Source organism: Nematolebias whitei, chromosome 14, assembly GCF_014905685.2.
Source record: "Nematolebias whitei isolate Nwh7 chromosome 14, NemWhi1, whole genome shotgun sequence".
Classification (NCBI taxonomy): Eukaryota; Metazoa; Chordata; class Actinopteri; order Cyprinodontiformes; family Rivulidae; genus Nematolebias; species Nematolebias whitei.
Genome location: NC_056511.1, coordinates 5,898,207 through 5,920,021, shown reverse-complemented (window position 1 = coordinate 5,920,021; position 21,815 = coordinate 5,898,207). Strand labels below are relative to the sequence as shown.

Below are 21,815 nucleotides of genomic sequence, written 5' to 3'. Positions count from 1 at the left end.
AATGTGTGACACCGAGAACACAATGTGAGACAAATTTGTAATTGGTAAAGAAATGTGTCAGATATGCAAAGAAATCTAAATAATGCAACCTTTGATGCAATATGTTTAGATTGCTTTCAAATCAAACACAAATAATTTTAGGGGTTTGAATTTATTTATTCATAATGTGTACAAAAAAGCACAACAAGTATACAACCTTTATTTCTAAAGGTACTTATTCGTGTCAATAGTTGTACAATATTTTTAATTGCAAAAATGTTTTTGACATTAACATCCACAGTCAGTTAAGACAAATTAATCAGTTAGCATTTCCCTTCTGTTGCAATGAATTCACAAAAAATTGCACATTTTATATGTTTTATTTGTTGCTGTTTTTGAAATATAATAATTTAAGGGATTTTCTATAACGAAACAAGCAACTCACCAACCTTGCTTTCTCTTTGACAAGAGATAGAAATAAAGACTCTTTTAACCATAAGATAATTAAAAAAAAGTAAATACGTATTAGTTAAGTTACAACTAACGCTGAGAAGGGGAACATTAATTGGAGAAATCTAGTATTTAAATCTATAAATTAAGCAGTAATTTTCGTTGCTCCTAATCAGCAGGTGGCAGTAATAATAAAATTGACGCGCCAAGCTGCTCAAGAAGAAGCTTACCGGAATTTGAGTTTTCGTCCTTCAAAATAATACAAATGGCTAAGGTTACTTGACAAAAGTACAGCTATACTCAGTCTAAAATGTAAGCTTTTGTACAGCTTATTAAATAAGGCTTATGAATCAGTTTTATGGACATTATTTACTGTTTTATCTTAATTTTAATTATAAATTATACGCCATGCTTTAATTTTGTAGACCCTTACCGGAAAAGGTTAAAACAGCGTTTCCCTTTAACGCAGCTGACGTAGCAGTTAGCTAATAAACAAAAAGGAGGTGTAACAACTTCAACCTTCAGCTTTAACAGTTTGTACCGCTGCTACAAGGTAAAATAAGTAAGTGTTTGTACTATTCTCGGCGAAACGACAGATTTATAAAACTTTATTTAGAACGTGAGATGTATTGTTTAGTAGGTAGGTAGCTGTATGGCTAACGCTAACACATGTCACGTCTTTGTGTCATTTATTCATTCGTGCCGTCACGTTTTAATTTAAAGAAATGCATTTTTATTACGAGCTTGCGACATTGTCTTAAAAATAGTGAAAACCCTGAATGAAACTGCATTTTATAACTATATAAAAGTTTATAATTGAAGAGTGTTTTCAACACGTTTGTTAGATCAGCATGTTTGGTTTATAGCTAAATAAAATAATAGTTTACTTTATCTCTGGTAAATTTGAGTTGGCATTTATGTTATTTTAACCACCCTTATTATAACTTCATATAATTTCAAACCACTTTCACTCATATTTCTCATGTATTTAATGTTTTCTTTTTATTTTCTGTATTTGTGTTTTGAAACATGAGTGATGAATTTTGCACCATTTAAGCTAACAATTGGTAAATATGAGGCAAAATTCATGTTTTTGTTTGCACTCTAATTAAATTAAACAAAAATCTCATTTTCTTTAATGGAAAAATACTGAAATTAAATTAGGTCAGGCGTATTACTGTTGTTATAGCACTGTTAAAAACTGTTTCATATAGTTAATAATATAGAAGGCATTAATAAACAGTAAAGTTTTACATATCAATTTTTTTTAATTAGTTTCCGAGTTTCAGAAGATCTTTAAGGTTAAATTAAGTTTCTACAAGACTTTCAGCTAAAACTCCACCATCCTCTCTTAAACTTGAGACTGATGGACATCAGGTTTGTAGATTTGACTCGACATAATGACAATACGTTAAAAACAACTGTTACTTGTTTTGAAATAACCTCAGACTATTGTTCAGTTCGTCTTAAAGTAAGAGAGTTTAATTTAGAATTAAACCAGTTTTAAACTATTTAAACCAGTTTAAGAGTTTAATCTATCCTTCCATCCAAGACCGAGATGGGGTAGAGGTGGAGCAGCTGACTTGGGACCAGAAAGTCACGGTTCGACTCCCAGCCATTCCCACATGCCGTGGTGTCTCTGAGCAAGACACCTAATCCCCAATTGCTCCCCGGGTGGTTACAGTTAGCCGCCCACTGCTCCACCTGGGTGTATCTCAGGTGTGATGGGTTAAATGCAGAGAACTAATTTTGCCATTGAATGGGAACATACAATGATGACAATTTCAGACTTCCCTTCATCCATCCATTATCTTTACCCGCTTTTTCCTTTTCGGGTCGCAGGGGCCACTGGTGCCCATGTCCAGCTGTCACTGTGTGAGAGGCGGGGGACACCCTACAGGTCTCCAGTCCATCACAGGGACACATAATGAGACAATCACTCTCTCACTCCAGTCTAAGGATAATTTAGAGTTACCAGTCAGCCTTTTGGTCTGAGGGAGGAAACTGGAGTACCTGGAGAAAAACCACGCATGCAGAGAGAACATGCAAACTCCACCCAGAACGGCCCCCGGCCGGGATTTGAACCAGCGCGACCTGCTCGCTGAGAGGCAGCAGCTCTACTAACTGACTCACCGTGCTGCCTGAGTTTAATCTACAAAACAGAAATTTTAAACTTATAGTTTTGACAGGGATGTTTTTTTTTTTGTTTTTTTAAATCTGATGCGTTTGCAACAACAAAAATGTGTCCACTGCTTCACAAATATGCAGCCGGCAACTTCTGTAAAGTGCTGTACTGGTTCCATTCCTTTGTTTTAGATAAAATATAAAAAAATAAAAAAGGCAAATTGAGTTGGAGAACTTTATTTAAAGCTGTAAGCTCATTTACACAAACGAAACAAAATGCATCTTCTCTCTAATCATTGCTTTTTGTCTCTCTCTTAGGTTCTAACTCACCTCAGTTACAACTACATGCACAGACGGTTGATCTTATTTGTTCATAAGGCGGTTTGTGTGCATCAACACAAGTTTGGTTCACTTGTTGGACATCAGCAACTCACCAAACTGTGCAAAGCCTCCCCTGTCTCTTTGTACACTAATCAGCTTCCCTCTCCTCCTCACTCGTTAAAGCCTTCATGGCAAACTAGTCATTTTACCTCAGTATCCCATAAACAAGACCTCCTTCAAAGGTTTCCTCCCTGGTCTTTCCTGTACCGTCATTTTTCTAACCAGCTGGATATGTCGGAGCAGAGGTTCCTCGTGGAATACGCCAAACGCGGCACCGCAGGGTGTAAGAAATGCAAGGACAAAATCCAGAAGGGAATAGTGCGCATAGGGAAGGTTGTGCCGAACCCTTTCAGCGAGTCTGCAGGGGAGATGAAGGAGTGGTATCATGTGAAGTGCATATTTGAGAAGCTGGAAAGGGCAAGAGCCACCACGAAGAAGATTGAAGACCTCACAGAACTGGAGGGCTGGGAAGAGCTGCAGGACGAGGACAAAGAGCTCATTAATAAACACGTTTCAGGTACAGCAAGTGCACACTCTGAATGTTTTTTTTTCTTACTTTTCTGTCACACTGAAATAGTTGTTTTCACATACCGGTATATGATTTTTAGTTTTGATTCTGATTTAGTTTGTGGTGCTCACTGTGAATTTCCCAGTTATTTGTGGATGTATGTTTTTGGTTCAGCATGTTTAAAATCCCGTTGAGCTCCGTTATTGGCTTTACGTTCTGTAGATGTTCCACGTCAGTTGACTGTTCAACAAGTTAACGCAAAAGGTTTCATATTTTGTAAAATTACTACAGACTAAACAACTATTTTAGCAGAAATAATAAAACATTTGGTCTCTTACGTTTTGTTGCTCCCTCCAGGAACTCGCGAGGGATGAATTCTTTAACTCATCGCTTTAGCAGCAGCTCATCTTTACTTCCATTACCAAATCACTTTCGCGTGAGAACTATAAACACGAAGGTTACGCCTTAAAAATCACGCTTCAGTTGTTTGCACAGTTTACAAGCAAACCTCACAACACACCTCCCTGTCTGCATTCAAAAAACAGAGAAATCTTGGCTGCAGCGATCGTTGTGACGCCGTCATAAAGATGAATTAATAATTAATAACGTTATATTGTTTTAAACAGTGTGTGCCTAAATTAAATGAAATATATAATATATTGATCCTAGTAGATTTAAATGAAGGCTGCCGGACTTGATCTTTTAAGAGGTTTTACTTCTCGTTCAAGGAGCGTTCTCAGTTCAGACTGAAACGTGCAATTTTTTAAAACTGTTCTGAGTTGAACCCCCATGCAAATCATTATCCCTCCCCTCTCTCCCGAGGGTCATTAGGGTTATTGTCGGTCTGGTCCATGTGCAGAATGTTTGCATTCAAATTGTCCAGATGTTTTGACCAAATATTTCACATTTAGATCAGACCAACGGACAACTTGGTGACCCTCAGGAGGGATTGAGAATGATTTGCATGCGAGTTTGAAGCGGATCGATTACGTTTAACAGCTTGGAACTCTTGTTTAAATTGAGAAATCTCGTTGGATGAGAAGCAAAACATTTTCTGAAACGGCCCAACACTCCTGGGAGGAATTCATACCACCCACCTCCTTTAATGCTAGATTTTTAAATACAGTAAAATCTGATCACATAAAATAAAAACATAATCGATAAAAATACACTTTCTGTAAATTTGACTCATTTTCGTGTTAGATAATGTGGATTAGATGCGATGGCTGAATTGTTAAAGGGAACTTGTCACAGATGTTTCTTATCCTTTCTGAAAGTTTCATTAAAATCTGTCCAGTGGTTTATGAGATGTTTTGCTAACACAGTGCAGACTAAAAGCATTGTTGGTATGTGTAAATATGTGTGACTGGCTGGGCTGTTCAAAAGTCATGATATGCTCATACATTTAACGATAAATTGCAGTAGTTATAAAAGTTTTTTTTTTTTTCTTGCAGACCTCATGGCCAAAGTCAACACGAGTCCAAAAAAGAAGGTTCAGGCCAAGTTGAACACCACGGGTCAGCTGATGGCTCCTCCTGCTGACCCGTCTGTCAACGTGCCGCGCAAGTTCTCAGGCTTCACAGGTAAGATGTGACCGGGGGGGTCCACAGAGACGTAAACCTCAGGAGGAAGAAAAGATCCGAGTGGCAGAACAGACGTTGTCCATGCGTGGTCCAATTATTTAATAGTTGAATCACAAAGCTGCCACACCGCTGAAATAATCTAAACATCTTCTAATTTCCTCAAATGAATAAACTTTTTATTCAGGCAGGTAAGACGGAGGTAATTTTTTAACAACAGGTGCATTTGATTTGTGCCAAAAGTGTTTTTGCAGTCGATGTAAGGATTAGTCCGTCTCAGCTGATCTGAGGCCAGAACATTTTTTGTTGATGAAGCAGCTGGGAGGGATAAACAAACAAAACTAGAAGAAAAAAAACTTAATATTATCAAAAATACAGCATGAATGCAGAGAACTAAATGATTCTGCTTCTTTAAAGAGATAACGGCATGAATGTGGAAACTTCTGCTTACCTCCGATTTTTTATGAATTTCATGTCCGTTTGGTTTATTGTCATATTCCGGCTTCAGACCTTCGGCTCGCAGTTTAGCGCATCAGTAAAAAGCTTCAGCTCAGGCTGGACTGTGGCGACTAACTGGTACGACTACTTTGATGGTTTCTTCGGTCGTGTTTGACGATGATAAAATATGGGAAAATTTCAAGTGGCATAAAAAAAGCTGCGATGCTGCAACAGAGACATGAAGGAAGTCCATTTTACTGCACATGTAAGGAAACACGGAAACAAACGTTTCAAACTGTGTAGTTCAAAATGCGTCAGAATAAAGATCAAGCGTTCTTTGGAGGAATGCTTATCACCCGCTGCCTTTCATGCCAGTTTGAGATGAAAATGGTCTTTACCTTGAAAATAACGTTGGACTCAAATCTCGTGAATCTGCAGAGTTGACTCCAAAAAGTCAACAGACAAATTTCAACAAAACTGGTCAATCTGTTGGAGCTCAAAGTATCAGTCTCGGCTACTACCACACCGAATTTTAGCTCAATAGCTGTGGAGTTGACTGCGTTACAGCTGTTTTTGTTTTCAATGCTGCAGCAGCCATCTTGAATCGCGTCATCAGTTGTAGACGTGCGTCCAATGATTCCTTTATGAAAACCATTCAAATCCTTCCTGTGGTTCATGACATATTTTGCTGACAGACAAATGAACACAGACATGAACAAAAATATTATGGTCGCCCAAAGGCTGCAGGCGATTTAAAACCAGCCCGTTTAGCAGAAGACGGTTCTGATTGATGCTTCTGCTTCTTTCTGTCCCATCAGCTGCGAAGGCCGGCAGCTCCAGCAGCCCTGGACCGTCCTCGACCCCCACCAAAGGCAGCCCCCTCTCCAAGCAGCTCTGTGACCCCCAGCACAAGGACTGCCTCTTCAGAGAGTTTCGTAAGCTCTGCGCCACGGTGGCCGACAACAACAGCTACAACACCAAGACGCAGATCATCGAGAGGTTCCTGAAGAAAGGCACCGGAGGAGGTCAGAGGAGCTTCACCTCCTTTTATTTTATTTCATCTAAACTGTTGCATCTTCAAACGGCAATAAATGCGTGCGGTTCTATAACGTTACAAATGTGAGTTAAGCAAAAGAAACAACCAGAAGAAGATGAACAACAAATTAAACAACTAATTGAATATGATTTTCTGCAAAACGCATCATGAACGTTTGATGCTGAATTATTTTTCTGAACTTTGGTGAAGCTCAAACTGAGTCGCAGAGTTAAAACAATCAGAACGCAAGCTAAAATTAGCACAGCAAAAGCTAAAAGCTATAATTAACAAAAGTTACGATTGCCAAAACGATAGCTAAAAGCTAGAATTACTAAACCAGTAACTAAATGTTAAACATGTGGAGTTCCTCAAGGTTCTGTACTTGGACCAAAGTTATTTATTTTATATGTATTATTTAAACTTAATAAATTATCATTAAACTTAGATAAAACTAACTATGATATTCAGTAACAGAACTGTCGGTGTTCCATTTAGAGTCGAGGGTGTTGAGATTTGTGGAGTTAGTGAGGTGAAGTTTTTGGGTGTTATAGATTGAAATCTGACATGGAAACATCACAATTCTGTAAGAATAACAATAGTTAAATCTATTGCAGCACTGTACAAAGTCAGGGACTTATTAAATGATAAAGCTCTGTATATGTTGCATAACACAATCATTGTTCCACACATAATTAATTGTTTTGACATTTGGGGGAAAGCGTGTAAAACAATTATAAACCCTATTTTTGTTTCACAGAAAAGAGCTGTAAGAATTATTACCAGGAAGCATTTCAGTCACTCATCAAGTAGTTTATTTTATCAACTGAAGTGATTGAAGTTTCACGATTTGGTAGATTATAATATTTTATCAGTTATGTATAGGGCTCATAATAACACATTACCTTTAAATATCCAGTTACATTTTGCTAAAAGAGAGTTTTTATAATCTTAAGGGGATGGAAATTTTTGTGAAACCTAAATTTAGAACTTGTCTGAAGGAACGGTTTACTTCAAACCAAGGAATTAGATTATGGAATAATCTGGAGAGTGATATTAAAAATGCCAGGTCAATGTCTATGTTTAAGAGAATGATCAAAGTCGGTTTGTTAAAAAAATTATGAAATAGCTTAATGTGTATTTGTATGAATCGACACTCGGGAAGGAGTTATTTAGGAGAGTGGTGGCTCAGAGGTTAGAGAAGGTGGGCCTGTGATAGGAAGATCGCTGGTTCAAGCCCCGGTACCGACAACACCAAAAATGTGGGTGGAGTAGGTGAAGCACCCACACCTGCCCCCACCCTCATTCGCTCCACTCTGGGTCCGCAAGACCCTTAACCCCCATCTGCTCCCTAAACAGGTCTCTCTTGAAAATGAGTTCTCGTGGCTCAACGAGACTACCAGGATAAATAAAGGATAAATTTAAAAAATTGTTTTTGTTATTTGAAGATTATTATTGTTTGAATTAATTTTTTGGTAAAAAGGGGCAGATATTATAATATTTTTTTCTTCTTTCTGCTGCCTTTCATTTTATTTGTGATTGTATCTTTTATTGTATATTGAATTGTTTTGTTTTTCTTTTAAAAACTGAATAAACTTGTATAAAAAAAAAAAAAAATCCAGAAAAACGGTCCCTAAAAACTATATTTAGCCGGACCGTAGCTACGAGCTAATCCCAGTGAAACGGTAGCTTAAAGCTTTTTCTTAAAGTGAACAATCAGAGCAACATTTGTGGATCAGACAGAACTTTTTTCAAAATGCTCATAATTTGGAACTGGACCTAAAGGTGTGTGTGGGACGGGGGGGTGGAGACGCACCTGCTTCATGTTTAGATTTTTGTATTCTTTGTTGGATGTCTGCTCATCAGTCTCACCAACTCTTTTTCCTCCTCCGATCTCAGATAAGTTCCACGGAGATCTTTACTTGACCGTAAAATTGCTCCTGCCAGGCGTTGTAAAAAGTGTTTATAACCTCAACGACAAGCAGATCGTCAAACTCTTCAGCCGCATTTTCCGATGCAACCAGGACGACATGGTGCGAGATCTGGAGCAGGTTCGTTCGCCAGATGGTAAACCTCGTTCTTGTGAACGTACGCGAGCAAAGATCAGACGTTTCCAACTCTCGGCTCTCGTTTTTGTTTGGAAGGGCGACGTGTCCGAGACGGTGAGGATGTTCTTTGACGACAGCAAGTCTTTTCCTCCTGCTGCCAAGAGCCTCCTTACGATCCAGGAAGTAGACTCGTCCTTGACCCGCCTCGCTCAGCTGACGAAGGAGGATGAGCAGCAGAACGAGCTGGAGGCGATTTCCAAAAAGTAACGCAGTTATTGTTCATTTTCACTCCCGACGGGTTGAGTGCCGCCGTTCATACAGAAAGCTCTGACGCACAATGGAGTTCGTTTTTAATTTTTCTGTATGTTTTTTTTTGCTATTTCCGCATACTTTGTGCTATTTTAGCTGCTCGTATATCAGAACAGTCAGGACTTAGATTCTATCTTTTTGTTTCTTTACTGTTTTATCCTTTTAAATATATTTAACTTTATAAACAAAAAAAATCATATGGATATACGTTGTCTTTGAACTGCTTAAGCAGACTTTAAAATGTCTTTATATGAGGCTTCTGCTGCTTTTAGCTTTTAGCTAGCCTTTGGATACATTATCCTCAAGTTAAGCTTCTAAGCTTTTAGCCAGTATTTAACCTTTTGCTCCAATATTTTTATTTGTGCATCTCTTCCTGTTTCAAGTGTCTCGAGCACGTCGCTCGCAGAAGTCCTGTCATAAACTGCATCTTGTGAGGTGTAAACAGAAAAGCGTCCACTTGTGTAGTTAATATGTTAAAGAAAAGCTGCTAGAAAACATATTTTGTTAATTCAGGGTTTGTCTCGGGAATTATTTTCACCGAAATCGAAGGCGAAGCTCGTGCAGCCAAATGCTCCAGCAGTTAGTCTCTGATTAGAGTCTGTGTGTTTTGTTTGGTTCTCTAACTTCGTTTTGTGATTTCTTGTAGTGGTTTAAAATATACGCTCAGTTTATTTATTTATTTATTACTTTTGAAAGAATGTCTCTACTTTAGCTTTTACCCAACAAATGACTAAATGGAGCCAGGTTCTTTCTAAATTACTCCCAGTGCTGCCATCAATTAAAGGTTTAAACCTTTTGAAGAGGGGCTCTGTGGAAACGTATAAACAAATATTACTTTACCCAATTTACAAAGTTTGGAGAAATAAATGATTTCTGACTGAATCCAAACAGTCCCTTTTTAAGTGTTTGTTTCATTTAAATCTTTTGATTTTACAATTACAGCAACGTTTGTCCTATAATGTTGTGGTTTTTAGCATTTCCTCCACTAAATGCTGCCTGTTCTTCATCAGATGTACCAGCAATGACTTGAAATGCATCATCAGGCTAATCAAGCACGACTTGAAGATGAACGCCGGGGCGAAACACGTGTAAGAGTTCAACGTACGATTGTCAAACTGTTTTTGTTTGGTTTTAATGGCCTTTTTTTAAATGGGCTCTTCGTTTAGTTTGGATGCTGTGGATCCAAACGCCTACGATGCGTTCAAGGCCTCCCGTAACCTGAGTGACGTGATCGAGAGGGTACTGAGGAACCAGCAGGAGGCGTCTAACGGTTCTGGACCCAGGAAGCTCCTCACGGTGGAGGCCTCCCTCATGACCCCCGTCCAGCCGATGTTGGTGAGTGTCACCGCTCATAAAATGAAACCATACAGAGGTACGGCGCAGGGGTGGGCGGAGTCTGCAGGGTTTTTTAGGATGGGAGGGGGGACTAAGCTGTGATGCATTAAAGGCACGTGGGAAAAGCTAACTAGTGAAATTTTTACAGACTCAAAACAACATTTGTTAAAACTTTTACTTGTAGTTGCAGTTTTTCCGATACTACACGCGCTTGCGATGCATCGGATACGCTCGATGTGTGGTCCACCTAAACTGTCTGATACATAACATTTAACGAGGTCTCCCAACCTCTTGCACAAAGCATGGTGATGGCTTTGCATTTTTCTTCTAGATATTACACAAAGGGTGGAGGTGGATGCATGTAGCTGACCTCATCGCAGATTTCAGCAGCTCTTTCTGCACAGCTGAGTCAGTTGTCAAAAACTATTTAATTTAGTTTTTGTAGCCCAACTGGCTGCAATTTTAACGTTTCAGTTCATAAAGGTGCTCTTTAAAAGCTGTTGATGTGTGGGTAAATAGAGCTGCGATTTCTAACCCGGGCCCGACCTGAAATTCGGTTCGGGTCAGGCAAAAAATGATGTGCTTGATGGGCGGGCCTGGTCGGTCTCGAGCTTCTGTGATGTGGTTTTATGAATCGTACAGCACAAATAAAACTAAATGAGAATGCACAATATAAAATTGTGTTAATCAACTTGTAGAGGAGGAGGCATGTTTGACCGGCTGGTTTAAAGAGGTAAAAAAAAAAAAAAAAAAGTCCAGTTAAGCTTCAGATGGATCACCGGCCGCGCGCGTCTCAGCACCCGCTGTCTTCTCCGGTGAAGGAAGTAGCAGCATCTACAAAAGCCAAAACGAGCAGTGCGTTAAATTAAAATAGACTTGTTCTGTATTTTTCCAAATAATGTAGCTCTAAATATATTTTTGTTCATCTGTATAAGAGCCTTTCTTTAGAGTTGATTTTTTTTAGGCTATTCGTTTTGTATATTAATGTCGATTTGGTTAAACAAGAAATCTTGTATCTTTCTTTCTTTGAAATAGGTTTTTAAAATATCACATCAAACTGATTTCATTACAAAAGCAGTAAAAGCTAAATTAAAATTTTTTTTTTTTTCCAGATGCCTGTAATTACAGTTAATTTGATCGGGTCTGGTCGGGCTCAGAAAAAGTTTATCGTTTGAAAAAGCAGTCTTCAACTGCATTTTGGTTAAAAAATAAAACTCTGTCTTCATTGCACATTTTGTGATTTTTTTTTTTTTTTAGCAAAATCTTTAGGTAAAATCTGTGCAAAGATAATTTCTTTGCTGCAAATGAAGTTGCAAATACAAACACGTTACTTCACATAATTACCCCGTTTTAGTTCATTTCATCTTTTCTTTCTTTCGTTCTTATTTAATGCAGGGCTAAGAGCAAACTTCAGTCCTTGCCAGTAATTTATGCTCGACGCGGAGGACAACGGGCTCCGATTGTCTCGTAGGAGAGCTGAAAATGTCCAACCACAAGACTGATTTCCTTTACATGATAAAACTACTCAAAATGCAGAAAGTTTAGCGTCTTTAAGTGATTGTTCACCACTTGACAGCAAAAAGGGCAGCAGCGTGACCTTACAGACAAATATCCCCAATCCCTCGGTGTAAATGCAGAAGTGATGCTCGGAGATTCATGACTAATGAAAGCAGACGTCCACCTGCAGAATTTTAACCAGCCTGTTTAAAATTCAAAGCAGTTAAATCCCAGTTTTAGGCTTCAGCTTCCTAATTATCCACAGAAATTACTCTTGATTTGACTCGTTATTTTACAGCAGCTTGCAGAAGATGAAGTGCTGAGTCATCAATTATTTCCTGTTCACCCAGTAAACAGGAAAACGTGTAATTTAACCGTGTGTACTTTAAGATGCAATTACAGCAGAGCAGCAGGTGAGCTGTTTTCCTGCAGAGAGTTAGTGATTAGTTCAGTAACTGCAGTGCACATGACTACGTGTGGTTCTGTTCTGAAGGGTTTACCATAAGAAAACTGCACTTTACCGAATTAACAAATCACTGTTTAAACTTTCAGCCACATATAAGGAGTATATTTTATATTTAACAAAAGATAAACTTCCCATCGCAATTTTTGACTCTGCAGCTTTTAAAAGACAAAATCAAAATGTGCAGCTCGATCAGTAATGGTGTGCTACGGGTTTTATTGGCGGTTTATACGATATATGTAAACTAAGTTTGAAAAATAGAATGACCAGACCTGTTTAGCTCAGGTAAACATCTCAGTAGAAACGCCATTTGAAGTTTAAGTGGGTCGCAAAAAGTTGGACTTCCCATGTGTGAACTGGCATTTTGGTATCTTTAAGTGCTTTTGCACCATCGCAGTTTGTTCTCAGAATGCTTAGCATACGATGTGATCATTTTTAAACCCGGCGGGGGCGGGACGGCCCCCAGAAACCATCTTATCTCCAGCAAACTGGTTGGTCCACTTAAGGAGTTTACTGCTTGGTGGGGAAGCTGTTTACTTGGAACTCCTCAGACTGATGAAGCCCTCTGGATAGAGGGTGAAACCATCCATCCATCCATTATCTTTACCCGCTTATTCCATTTTGGGTCACGGGGGTCGCTGGTGCCCATGTCCAGCAATCACTGTGCGAGGGGCGGGGTACACCCTGGACGGGTCGCAAGTCCTAGAGGGTGAAACATCTCTACAAAAAAAAAAAAAAAAAGCAACTGTCCAGATGAGCTGACTGAGCATTACTGGATCAAGTGAACAGACTTGAGTGAACAGGATTTATTATCGTTTGCTCTGATTTCTCACAAAAATGCACCCTAGTCAGGGAGTGACAGACACGGCTGTGTGGTTACCATGGTGACCCTAACGATCCACTAGCAGCAGCTTGAACATTTTTGATTTTGCTTCTTTCTGTGCACTTTTTTCATCCGAACATTGGCGTTTTGTCATCTTGGATTAACATAAAATGTAATCTCAATTTATTTTTAGGTTCTGGAGAAGAAAGCTGACAGATGTTGAGTTTCAGGCTGAAACCAGAATATTTTATGTGCATTTAGTTTTTTACTTGTTGGACCAACCAGGGATTGAAAAAAAAAAATCTTATAAGCCTTTGTTTGTGTTTTCTGTACAAATAATTGCTTTCCTCTGTTTCAGGCCGAGGCGTGTAAATCCATCGAGTACGCCATGAAGAAATGCCCCAACGGGATGTACTCGGAGATAAAGTATGACGGCGAGCGCGTGCAGGTCCACAAGAGCGGAAACACGTTCAGCTACTTCAGCCGCAGCCTCAAGCCGGTTCTGCCTCACAAAGTCAGTCTTCGCCCCGCACGCTCGCCGACACAAACGCACAGACTCGCAACTCCTAAAATACGAATTGATGAATGTGACGGTCCATATCGGAGCTGAAGGCCCGTCCCTGCAGGGTTGGGAACCTCAAAGATTTGCTCACAGCATGAAAGAGCAGGAGGGACGGCCTCGTGCTCATTAGCCTTCTGTCCACTAGATGTAGCTGAAGTGGAGCACATCACTGCATGTGGTGAACAAAAAGCAGGAAAGAGCCATTTTTGTCTAAGCTGCCTTTTCTGCTCCTTGTGGCATCTTTGGACAAGTTTTAACCTCTACACCTTTCATTCAACCTTTATTTATACAGATGAATCACAATGAGCCTCAAAGACTCATTTACAAGTGAGACCTGTTCCTGTACACTGTGACGGTTTCTGATTTCTTGCTTCATGCAAACACCTTACCATTACATCCCACCAGCTAACTGCTGTAGTACGGCCCCTCGACCACTGTAATTATCCAGTTTACGTTAATGGAAGGTTAGTGTTGTGTGTGTGTGTGTGTGTGGGAGAATAGGGTGTAATTACAATGTTTCAAGCTTACCGTTTTCTAATTCCTATCCAAGACTGAAGGCTGAACATCCCTTGAAGAAATGCTTGTCGCCCGCCGCCTTTCATGCCAGAGTTTTAGACTAAGATCGTCTTACGCAGAGAAATGATGCAGGTTTAGCTGTTTTGGTCAAATCTTGTGGATGTTGTTCAGAATACGTGGTGAGGATGAAGTTTTTACATAATCTCTCAAACTGACTGAGTTGAAGTCATTTTTGTGTTGGTTAAAGTTGATCAGCTGTGGCGGCCATCTTAAATTCATTACACAGTAGTCCCTCGTTTATCGCGGGGGATCTGTTCCCATGAAGCTCCTCGATAAGTGAAAAACCGTGAAGTAGGAATAGTAGCACAAGTAGTTTATTTTAGTATTTTTTTAGTATTTATTGTGTTTTAAACTGAGTGTGCTTGGCTTTGTAGCATTGTTTTTATGCTCTCTTATCTTTTTAACTGATGTTCAGCACTTTGTTTCAGCTGTGGCTGTGTTGAAGCGCTTTATAAATAAGTTGTTGATGAGTATTTTTATAAATATATATTAAGGCGTTTTAAACCCTTCCCACACTCGTGCAATATTCTAAACAACGTTTCTAAACGCTCTAAAAGAGCACAGAACGTCATGATTTCAGCTCTGCCTCGTCTGCCACCTTCAAGCGCTCTTGGCCACGCCCACTTCCCCTCTCTGCACGGAGAACAGCTGATCAGCTGCAGCAGGAAGTTAATCCTGCAGTGTGGGCTGCACACAGGTGCAGGAGGTGCTAAATAATTTTAAATAATTCATTTAAAATAAAATTCCTATGCCGATCGTGCAGCTCATCCATCAATCAGCCAAATGTGTGTCACGTCCACTCTTATTTTGAAAAACCGCGATAGAGCGAGTCCGCGATAAACGAACTGCGAAGTAGCGACGGACTACTGTACTCCCAAGTGTTATTTGGGGGAGTTTATGCTAACAGATGATGCTAAAGTTTTTAAGATGTGAAATGTTTAGCTGTGATTCACTCCCAGCTGCTCTTTAGCTCCTTGTCTGGAAATTGAATTGAAACTGAGTGTTGGCTGTTTTTGTGTTCTGATGTTGCTTTGCAGCTGCGACCGTCTTGACTGGGACTGAGTGTCCTGACCCTGCGTGTCGGTGTTTACAGGTGGCTCATTTCAAAGAGTACATCCCTCAGGCCTTTCCTGGTGGCCACAGTATGATTCTGGATGCTGAGGTCCTTCTGATCGACACCAACACCAGCAAACCGCTGCCGTTTGGGACCCTGGGTGTCCACAAGGTGACTACACCTCATTTTACACTCGGTTATCTGCGTTTTTTTGTAACCACTTCCACTTCAAAGTGTTCTCTTCCACCCCCTTCTCTCAGAAAGCAGCCTTTCAAGATGCCAACGTGTGTCTTTTTGTGTTCGACTGCATCTACTTCAACGGCGTGAGTCTGATGGAAAGGTAATGTTTTCATTTCGCCCTTTAACATGAAACGCTGAGAACAAAAGAAAAAGATATATTTGAGAGTGATGCAAGCCGAGACGTTAATGAAACTTTAAACGCTTCTCGGCTGAGCTCTGTTTATTTAGAAACGGTCTTAATTTCTTCACGTTTGCTTTTCCTCGTGGGTTTTGTTGGTTTGAACCCGTTAGAAGAAGCTTCAGTGCTGGTGAGCGTCTGAAGGGGCGGCTCTTTTGAAGCCTAGATAAAAGAGTTTGAGGACGAGTTTTCTGTATCTACCTCTTTTTAAGTTCACATTCATTTAAGCAACAACCCAAAAGGTGCTTTTGTGCTTTTCTTTTACTCTGCATGCAAAATAACGGTGTAGATCCTCAAAAAAGAATGATTTAGGTTAATTTAACTTTTCTTGAAAGAGTTAATGGGTGTAAATTTTTTAATTTTAATCATTTTTTTACACGATATGTCAAACTCACCACCTCTTTATTTTCCTTCTTAAACATTTCCTGTAGCAGTTCATTCTCGAACCGTGACCTTCCACAGAGCGGGCGCCGCAGGAGGAACTTCAGTTTTCTTAAATCTGAAACATTTTGCATCCTACACGCTCTCTTCTTCTTCTTCTTGTTCTTCTTCTTCTTGTTCTTCTTCTTGTTCTTCTTCTTCTTGTTCTTTCGGCTTTTCCCTCTTCAGGGGTCGCCACAGCGAGTCATCCTCCTCCACCTCACTTTGCATCCTCTGCATCCTCTGTCCTCACTCCAACTACCTCCATGTCCTCTCTAACTGCATCCATATATCTCCTCTTTGTCTTTTCTAACATCCTTCTACCAGTATACCCACCGTCCCTCCTCTGGACATGTCCAAACCATCTCAGTGTGTCCTCTCTAACTTTATCTCCCAGTTGTTCAACCTGTGCTGTACCTCTGATGATCTTCTCATTTTTATCCACCCTTGTCTCTCCTAAGGAGAACCTTAGCATCTTCATTTCTGCCACTTCCAGTTCTGTCTCCTGTCTTTTTGTCCATGTCTCTGTCTCCAGACCATACAACATAACTGGTCTCACCACTGTCTTGTAAACTTTTCCTTTGACCTTTGCTGACACCTTTTGATCACAAATCACTCCTGAAACTTTTCTCCATCCACTCCATCCTGCCTGGACTCTCTTCTTCACCTCTTTACCCCATTTTCCCCATTTTCCTGGACAGTGGACCCCAAGTCCTTGAAGTCCTGCACCTTTGTGACCTCTGCTCCTTGTAGCCTCACTGTTCCACCTCCCTCTCATTCACACATGTACTCTGTTTTACTACGGCTGACTTTCATTCCTCTTCTTTCAAGTGCATACCTCCACCTCTCCAAGTTCTCTTCCACCTGTTCCCTGTTCTCACCACAGATCACAATGTCATCTGCAAACGTCATAGTCCACAGGGATTCCTGCCTGACCTCATCAGTTAGTCGGTCCATCACCAGAGCAAACAAGAAGGGGCTCAGAGCCGATCCTTGATGCACTCCCACCTCCACCTACACGCTGATTAATAAAGTCACTCGTATAAGTCTGCTCATGCTCACCCTTTTCCTGCAGGCCTCTGAGTGAACGAAGAAAGTTCCTGGATGACAACATGGTGGAAGTTCCCAACAGGATCCTGTTCTCAGAAATGAAATTTGTCACGGTATGTGTGAGCTCAGATTCTGTTCTGTGTATTTTAAATACCTACATGTAGGCCTGTCATGATAACAAAATTTTCTGGACAATTAATTATCTCAGGAATTATTGCGATAAACGATAATATTGTTTGAAATTTGACAATAATTAGTCATTATTGTCAAATTTAAGAAGAAATGTTTAATTTGTTTTGAGTGTAGTACCTTTTTTTTGACCAGTATATTGGCAGTATAAGACTGTTTGAACCAAAGGATGGATAGTGAGGGAATGAGCAGCGTGTCTCTTAAGAAAAATGAGAGGGAGGCCCCTTGACATGACATGGGCTGTCTCTCTTCGGTTCTCAAAATGGCGGACACTCAGTGTGGTTTGAGCTCTTTAGCATAGCATTTTTCACACAAAGCTTTTAATAAAAAAATCAGTAAACAAGTTCTCAGCTTCATTTTGTAGAGAAAAACAACTTTTTACACAAGCGCAGGTTTCAACTGTGAATTTTGGAGCTTTGACGAGACGGAGGTTTTTTCCCCGAGGTCGATCTGTTAGCTTAGCTCTTAGCTTAGCTTCTTTTAACAATCCAGTTACACACTTTTGGATGGTTTAAAATGGATTTTAAAGATAAAGGGAGGGGTCAGTGAAGAACATCGGAGTTGAGCCATTTGTCATCGAGTGTCTTCAGTAGAAAGAGAGAGACATGAAGAAACGATAAAGCCGATAAATGAAAATTATCAACCTCATTTTCATTTATCATGCAATTAATTGATTTATAGTTTATCGCTACAGGCCTACCTACATACATATATTGTGTGTGTGTGTGTGTGTGTACCAGAGGGCAGCAGATCTGGCGGACATGATAACTCGTGTCATCAGAGAAGGACTTGAAGGCCTGGTGCTGAAAGACAGAAAGGTCAGTATTTGTCTTTGTTTATGTCTGTAGTGGAAGTTGTGTGTTTAAAAGTGATGAAAAGTGTGTGTGTGTCAGGGCACCTACGAGCCGGGGAAACGCCACTGGCTGAAAGTAAAGAAGGATTATTTAAACGAAGGGGCGATGGCGGACACAGCTGACCTGGTGGTGCTGGGAGCGTTCTACGGGAAAGGCTCAAACGGTTCGTGAAACTTCCATCAGCAGCTAAAGTCGTCTTTCAGTAGAGACGATCGAAGCTTTAACGGACGGTTTTAATTTTTGTAAAGCTCTGACCTGATTTCATACTGAGAACTAGAACCAACAGCATACAAAATATTATTTTCCGAATTTTCAGATAAAATGAAAATCTATTATATTTTATTCGTGATGTTTACAGTTGAAAATCTTTCTTTTTATGACACTTGAAGTCCGTGTTGTGACTGACTCTCAGCTACTACCAACAAACTGCAGCGCATCATCTATAAGACTGAATCGTAGGAAGTTTTTATGGTCAGTCGGTTGTGGCAGCCTTCTTAAATCAGTTGATCTTTCTGGAAGCTTCAGACAAGTTCAAGTGGTTCGTGAATTATTTTTCTAACGGACAACAATTCTTTGACTTTCAGCTGCGGGTGATAATCAGAACAACTTCTTTATAGACTAGCGTGTTGGTCATTGACACTTCGCTCACCTCAAAACATCATCTATCATTGTTTTCACTAGGCATATACTTAAAAGTAGATGAAACAAAGTTCAACATGATGTTTATATATATGTTTATATATATATATATATATATATATATATATATATATATATAACTGTATATGTTGTTAAACAATGGTTTTTTTTTTTTTGAGAGGTTGGGAATTTCAGAATACAGAAAATTCTAAAGAAACAGTGAAGGTGATGTACTGGTAATTGGAAAAGGTCAAAATGTAATTAATACCAACATACAGCTTGATAATTACAAAATGTGAAGTGTTTATTCTTTTATTTACTTTTGTTACCCACTTTGGGATGTAACCACGTCTCTCACAAGAAGCTGGACCTAAGTTTGTCCCTTGTTTTGGTGGTACCTACCTACCTGGACCTTGAATGTGAAGTAAATGTTAAATAGACTGTATTTATATAGCACCTTTCTATCTTATCAAGATACTCGATGCTCTTTACAACAGTCTGTGCTCTCAATTACCCATTCGTACAGCTCTGTACTAGATCTGTACAAATAATAATCAGAGATTTATCACATTCAAACACCGATGGGACACAGATCGGAGGCAATGAGGGGTTCAGCGTCTTGCCCAGGGACACTTCAGCATGTGACTGCAGGTGGAAATGAACCCCCAACTCTCACATTGGAGGACGACTGCTCTAACCACTCAGTCACAGCTGCCCTGGAGTGGTAGTAGCTGAGAGTCATCCCTGGCACGTGCTCTGAGACGCGATGTCTTTGACTAAAACTTTGTCACAGAAGGAGATCACCAGTCAGGTTGACCAGCTGATGATCAGCGCAGCTCTGTCTGTTGTCCTCCTTTTCTTTATCATGTCACGTTTTTTGGGGGGGAGGCTGAAAACGAGATGTAAAACTAAAATATGTTGGGAGTTTGTTGCACTCATAGAGCAGCGTAAAAAATGAGCAACACAGTTACTTTGGGAATAAATCAGGAGCTTGGAGCCAGTCATGTGAAAAGTATGCAGATGGAGCATATTGCATGAGAAGATGCCGGTGGGCAAATCACGGAGGCAGACAAAATACGGGGGTTGTTTAGGAGGCAGGGTAATGAGTGTAAAATATAAAGGAACAATTAACGCCACAGCAACGGCTCGGTTCTCAAAGGAGAGCTAATAAAGCAGCTCATGTAGTTAAAAAGGTGCTAAAGCAGAAATAACAAATCGGATGTAGGACGCAGAAAACAGCAGGTGGCAGATGATGAGGTTCATTCTGTGAGGGTGAGAATGTTCCACTTCATCTTTTCTGGGTTTTCTACCCACCAGGAGGCATCATGTCCAGTTTCCTCATGGGCTGCTACGACCCAGACACCAAGAAGTGGTGCACAGTCACCAAGTGCTCCGGAGGCTACGATGACGCCATGTTGGCCCGGCTCCAGAAGGAGCTGGACGTGATCAAAATCAGCAAGGTCAGGGAGGATCCAGTTAAAGAAACACTGAGCTGATGCTTCAAATATTATTCTCATTATGTGTCTTTGTTTAGGACCCAAGCAAAATCCCCGGCTGGCTGAAAATCATCAAGAACTATTATCCAGACTTTATTATCCGCCACCCAGAGGTGAGGTTTGACTGCTCGTCCCTGTGGGCCCGTCCGCGCAGAGCTGGACTGCATGCAGATGCAGGAAAATGTGTTTACAGAGAAGGTCACTGAATTAACTTGAAACTGGTAAAAATATATTTTTTTAAGTCAACAAATGTGTTCCTTTTGAAATTTAATTCACCAAAAAAAAAGATGGTACTCTTAAAACTACAGTGACCACGGGGACACATCAAACTATGGTGTGTCCAACAGGTGTCTTCATTCCATTAGTCTGCCTGTTTAAAAGGTGACAGGTAGTCACAGGGCTGTTTGGTGTTGTGGTGTGTAACACACTGAACATGGAGGACAGGAAGCTGAGGACAGAGTTGTCTCAGGAGTTCAGACAGACGATGATTGAGCAGCATCTTCAAGGTAAAAGCTATAAAACCATCTCCGAGCTGCTCAGATGATTCAATTCAGTTTATTTATAAAGCGCCAAATCACAACAAAGTTGTCTCAGGGCACTTTACAGGAACATTCACATAAAAGACAATTAGTAAAGTTCTCTATCTAAGGAATCCAGCAGACAAGATGAATCTTGGCTTCGTCGCAGTCTCCCATCCTGAGCAAGCACAGTGGCAACAGTGGAAAGGAACAACTCCCTTTTAAAGGAAGAGGTGAACTCCAAGGTCAAAGGTCATCAGTGTCTGATCACGCCATCAGACAAAGTGGACTTTATAGAAGACGTCCGTGGAGGACAACAAGTGATGAGACGGAGAGACTGGAGTTCGTGGAGAAGACCGAAACCTTCTGGGAGACAAAACTGGAGCTTTTTGGACACGAGTCCCGTCAGCTCTGTGTCCACAGACCCCAAACTGAAACAAGGACCAGAACACGGTACCTACAGCGGAACATGGAGGAGGCTCGGTTCTGTTCTGGGGACGCTGTACAGGGAACAAGGAAACCTCAAGACTATCCAGATGTTCTGGAGACAAACGTCAAAAAGCTCTGTCTCAGGGACGATCCTGGGTCCATCAGCAGGTGATGACCCAGAACAGCTTAAAAAAAAACCCAAGAAGGGCTCAGAACCAAATCTGGACTGTTCTGAAGTGACCCTCTGAGTCCTGGTCTAAATCCTGTTCAACATCTGTGGAAGAAGCTGAAACATCTGCAGAAGGAACCCTTCAAACCTGAGACATCTGGAGCAGTTTGCTCATGAGTGGACCAGAACTCCTGTGGACAGTTGGACCAAAACTCCTGTGGACAGTTGGACCAAAACTCCTGTGGACAGTTGGACCAAAACTCCCGTGGACAGTTGGACCAAAACTCCCGTGGACAGGTGGGCCAGAACTCCCGTGGACAGTTGGAACCAGAACTCCCGTGGACATTTGGAACCAGAACTCCCGTGGACAGTTGGAACCAGAACTCCCGTGGACAGGTGGGACCAGAACTCCCGTGGACAGGTGGGACCAGAACTCCCGTGGACAGTTGGAACCAGAACTCCCGTGGACAGGT

The 21,815-nt window shown here is 40.6% G+C and overlaps 1 protein-coding gene across 1 annotated transcript in view; it reads left to right on the top strand.

Annotated features, from left to right (window-relative positions):
- The first annotated feature begins 897 nt into the window (after positions 1-897).
- The window catches only part of lig3 (ligase III, DNA, ATP-dependent), a 25,507-nt gene continuing 4,589 nt past the window's right edge, over positions 898-21,815 (top strand). The window contains exons 1-16 of the mRNA XM_037687794.1: positions 898-991; positions 2,872-3,451; positions 4,897-5,025; positions 6,279-6,485; positions 8,393-8,544; positions 8,638-8,804; positions 9,861-9,938; positions 10,017-10,185; positions 13,327-13,482; positions 15,200-15,331; positions 15,421-15,500; positions 17,074-17,161; positions 17,978-18,055; positions 18,131-18,254; positions 20,048-20,190; positions 20,265-20,339. Of these exons, the coding sequence (XP_037543722.1) occupies positions 2,899-3,451; positions 4,897-5,025; positions 6,279-6,485; positions 8,393-8,544; positions 8,638-8,804; positions 9,861-9,938; positions 10,017-10,185; positions 13,327-13,482; positions 15,200-15,331; positions 15,421-15,500; positions 17,074-17,161; positions 17,978-18,055; positions 18,131-18,254; positions 20,048-20,190; positions 20,265-20,339 (2,331 nt within the window). The 5' untranslated portion in view covers positions 898-991; positions 2,872-2,898. The remainder of the gene's footprint in view (positions 992-2,871; positions 3,452-4,896; positions 5,026-6,278; positions 6,486-8,392; positions 8,545-8,637; positions 8,805-9,860; positions 9,939-10,016; positions 10,186-13,326; positions 13,483-15,199; positions 15,332-15,420; positions 15,501-17,073; positions 17,162-17,977; positions 18,056-18,130; positions 18,255-20,047; positions 20,191-20,264; positions 20,340-21,815) is intronic.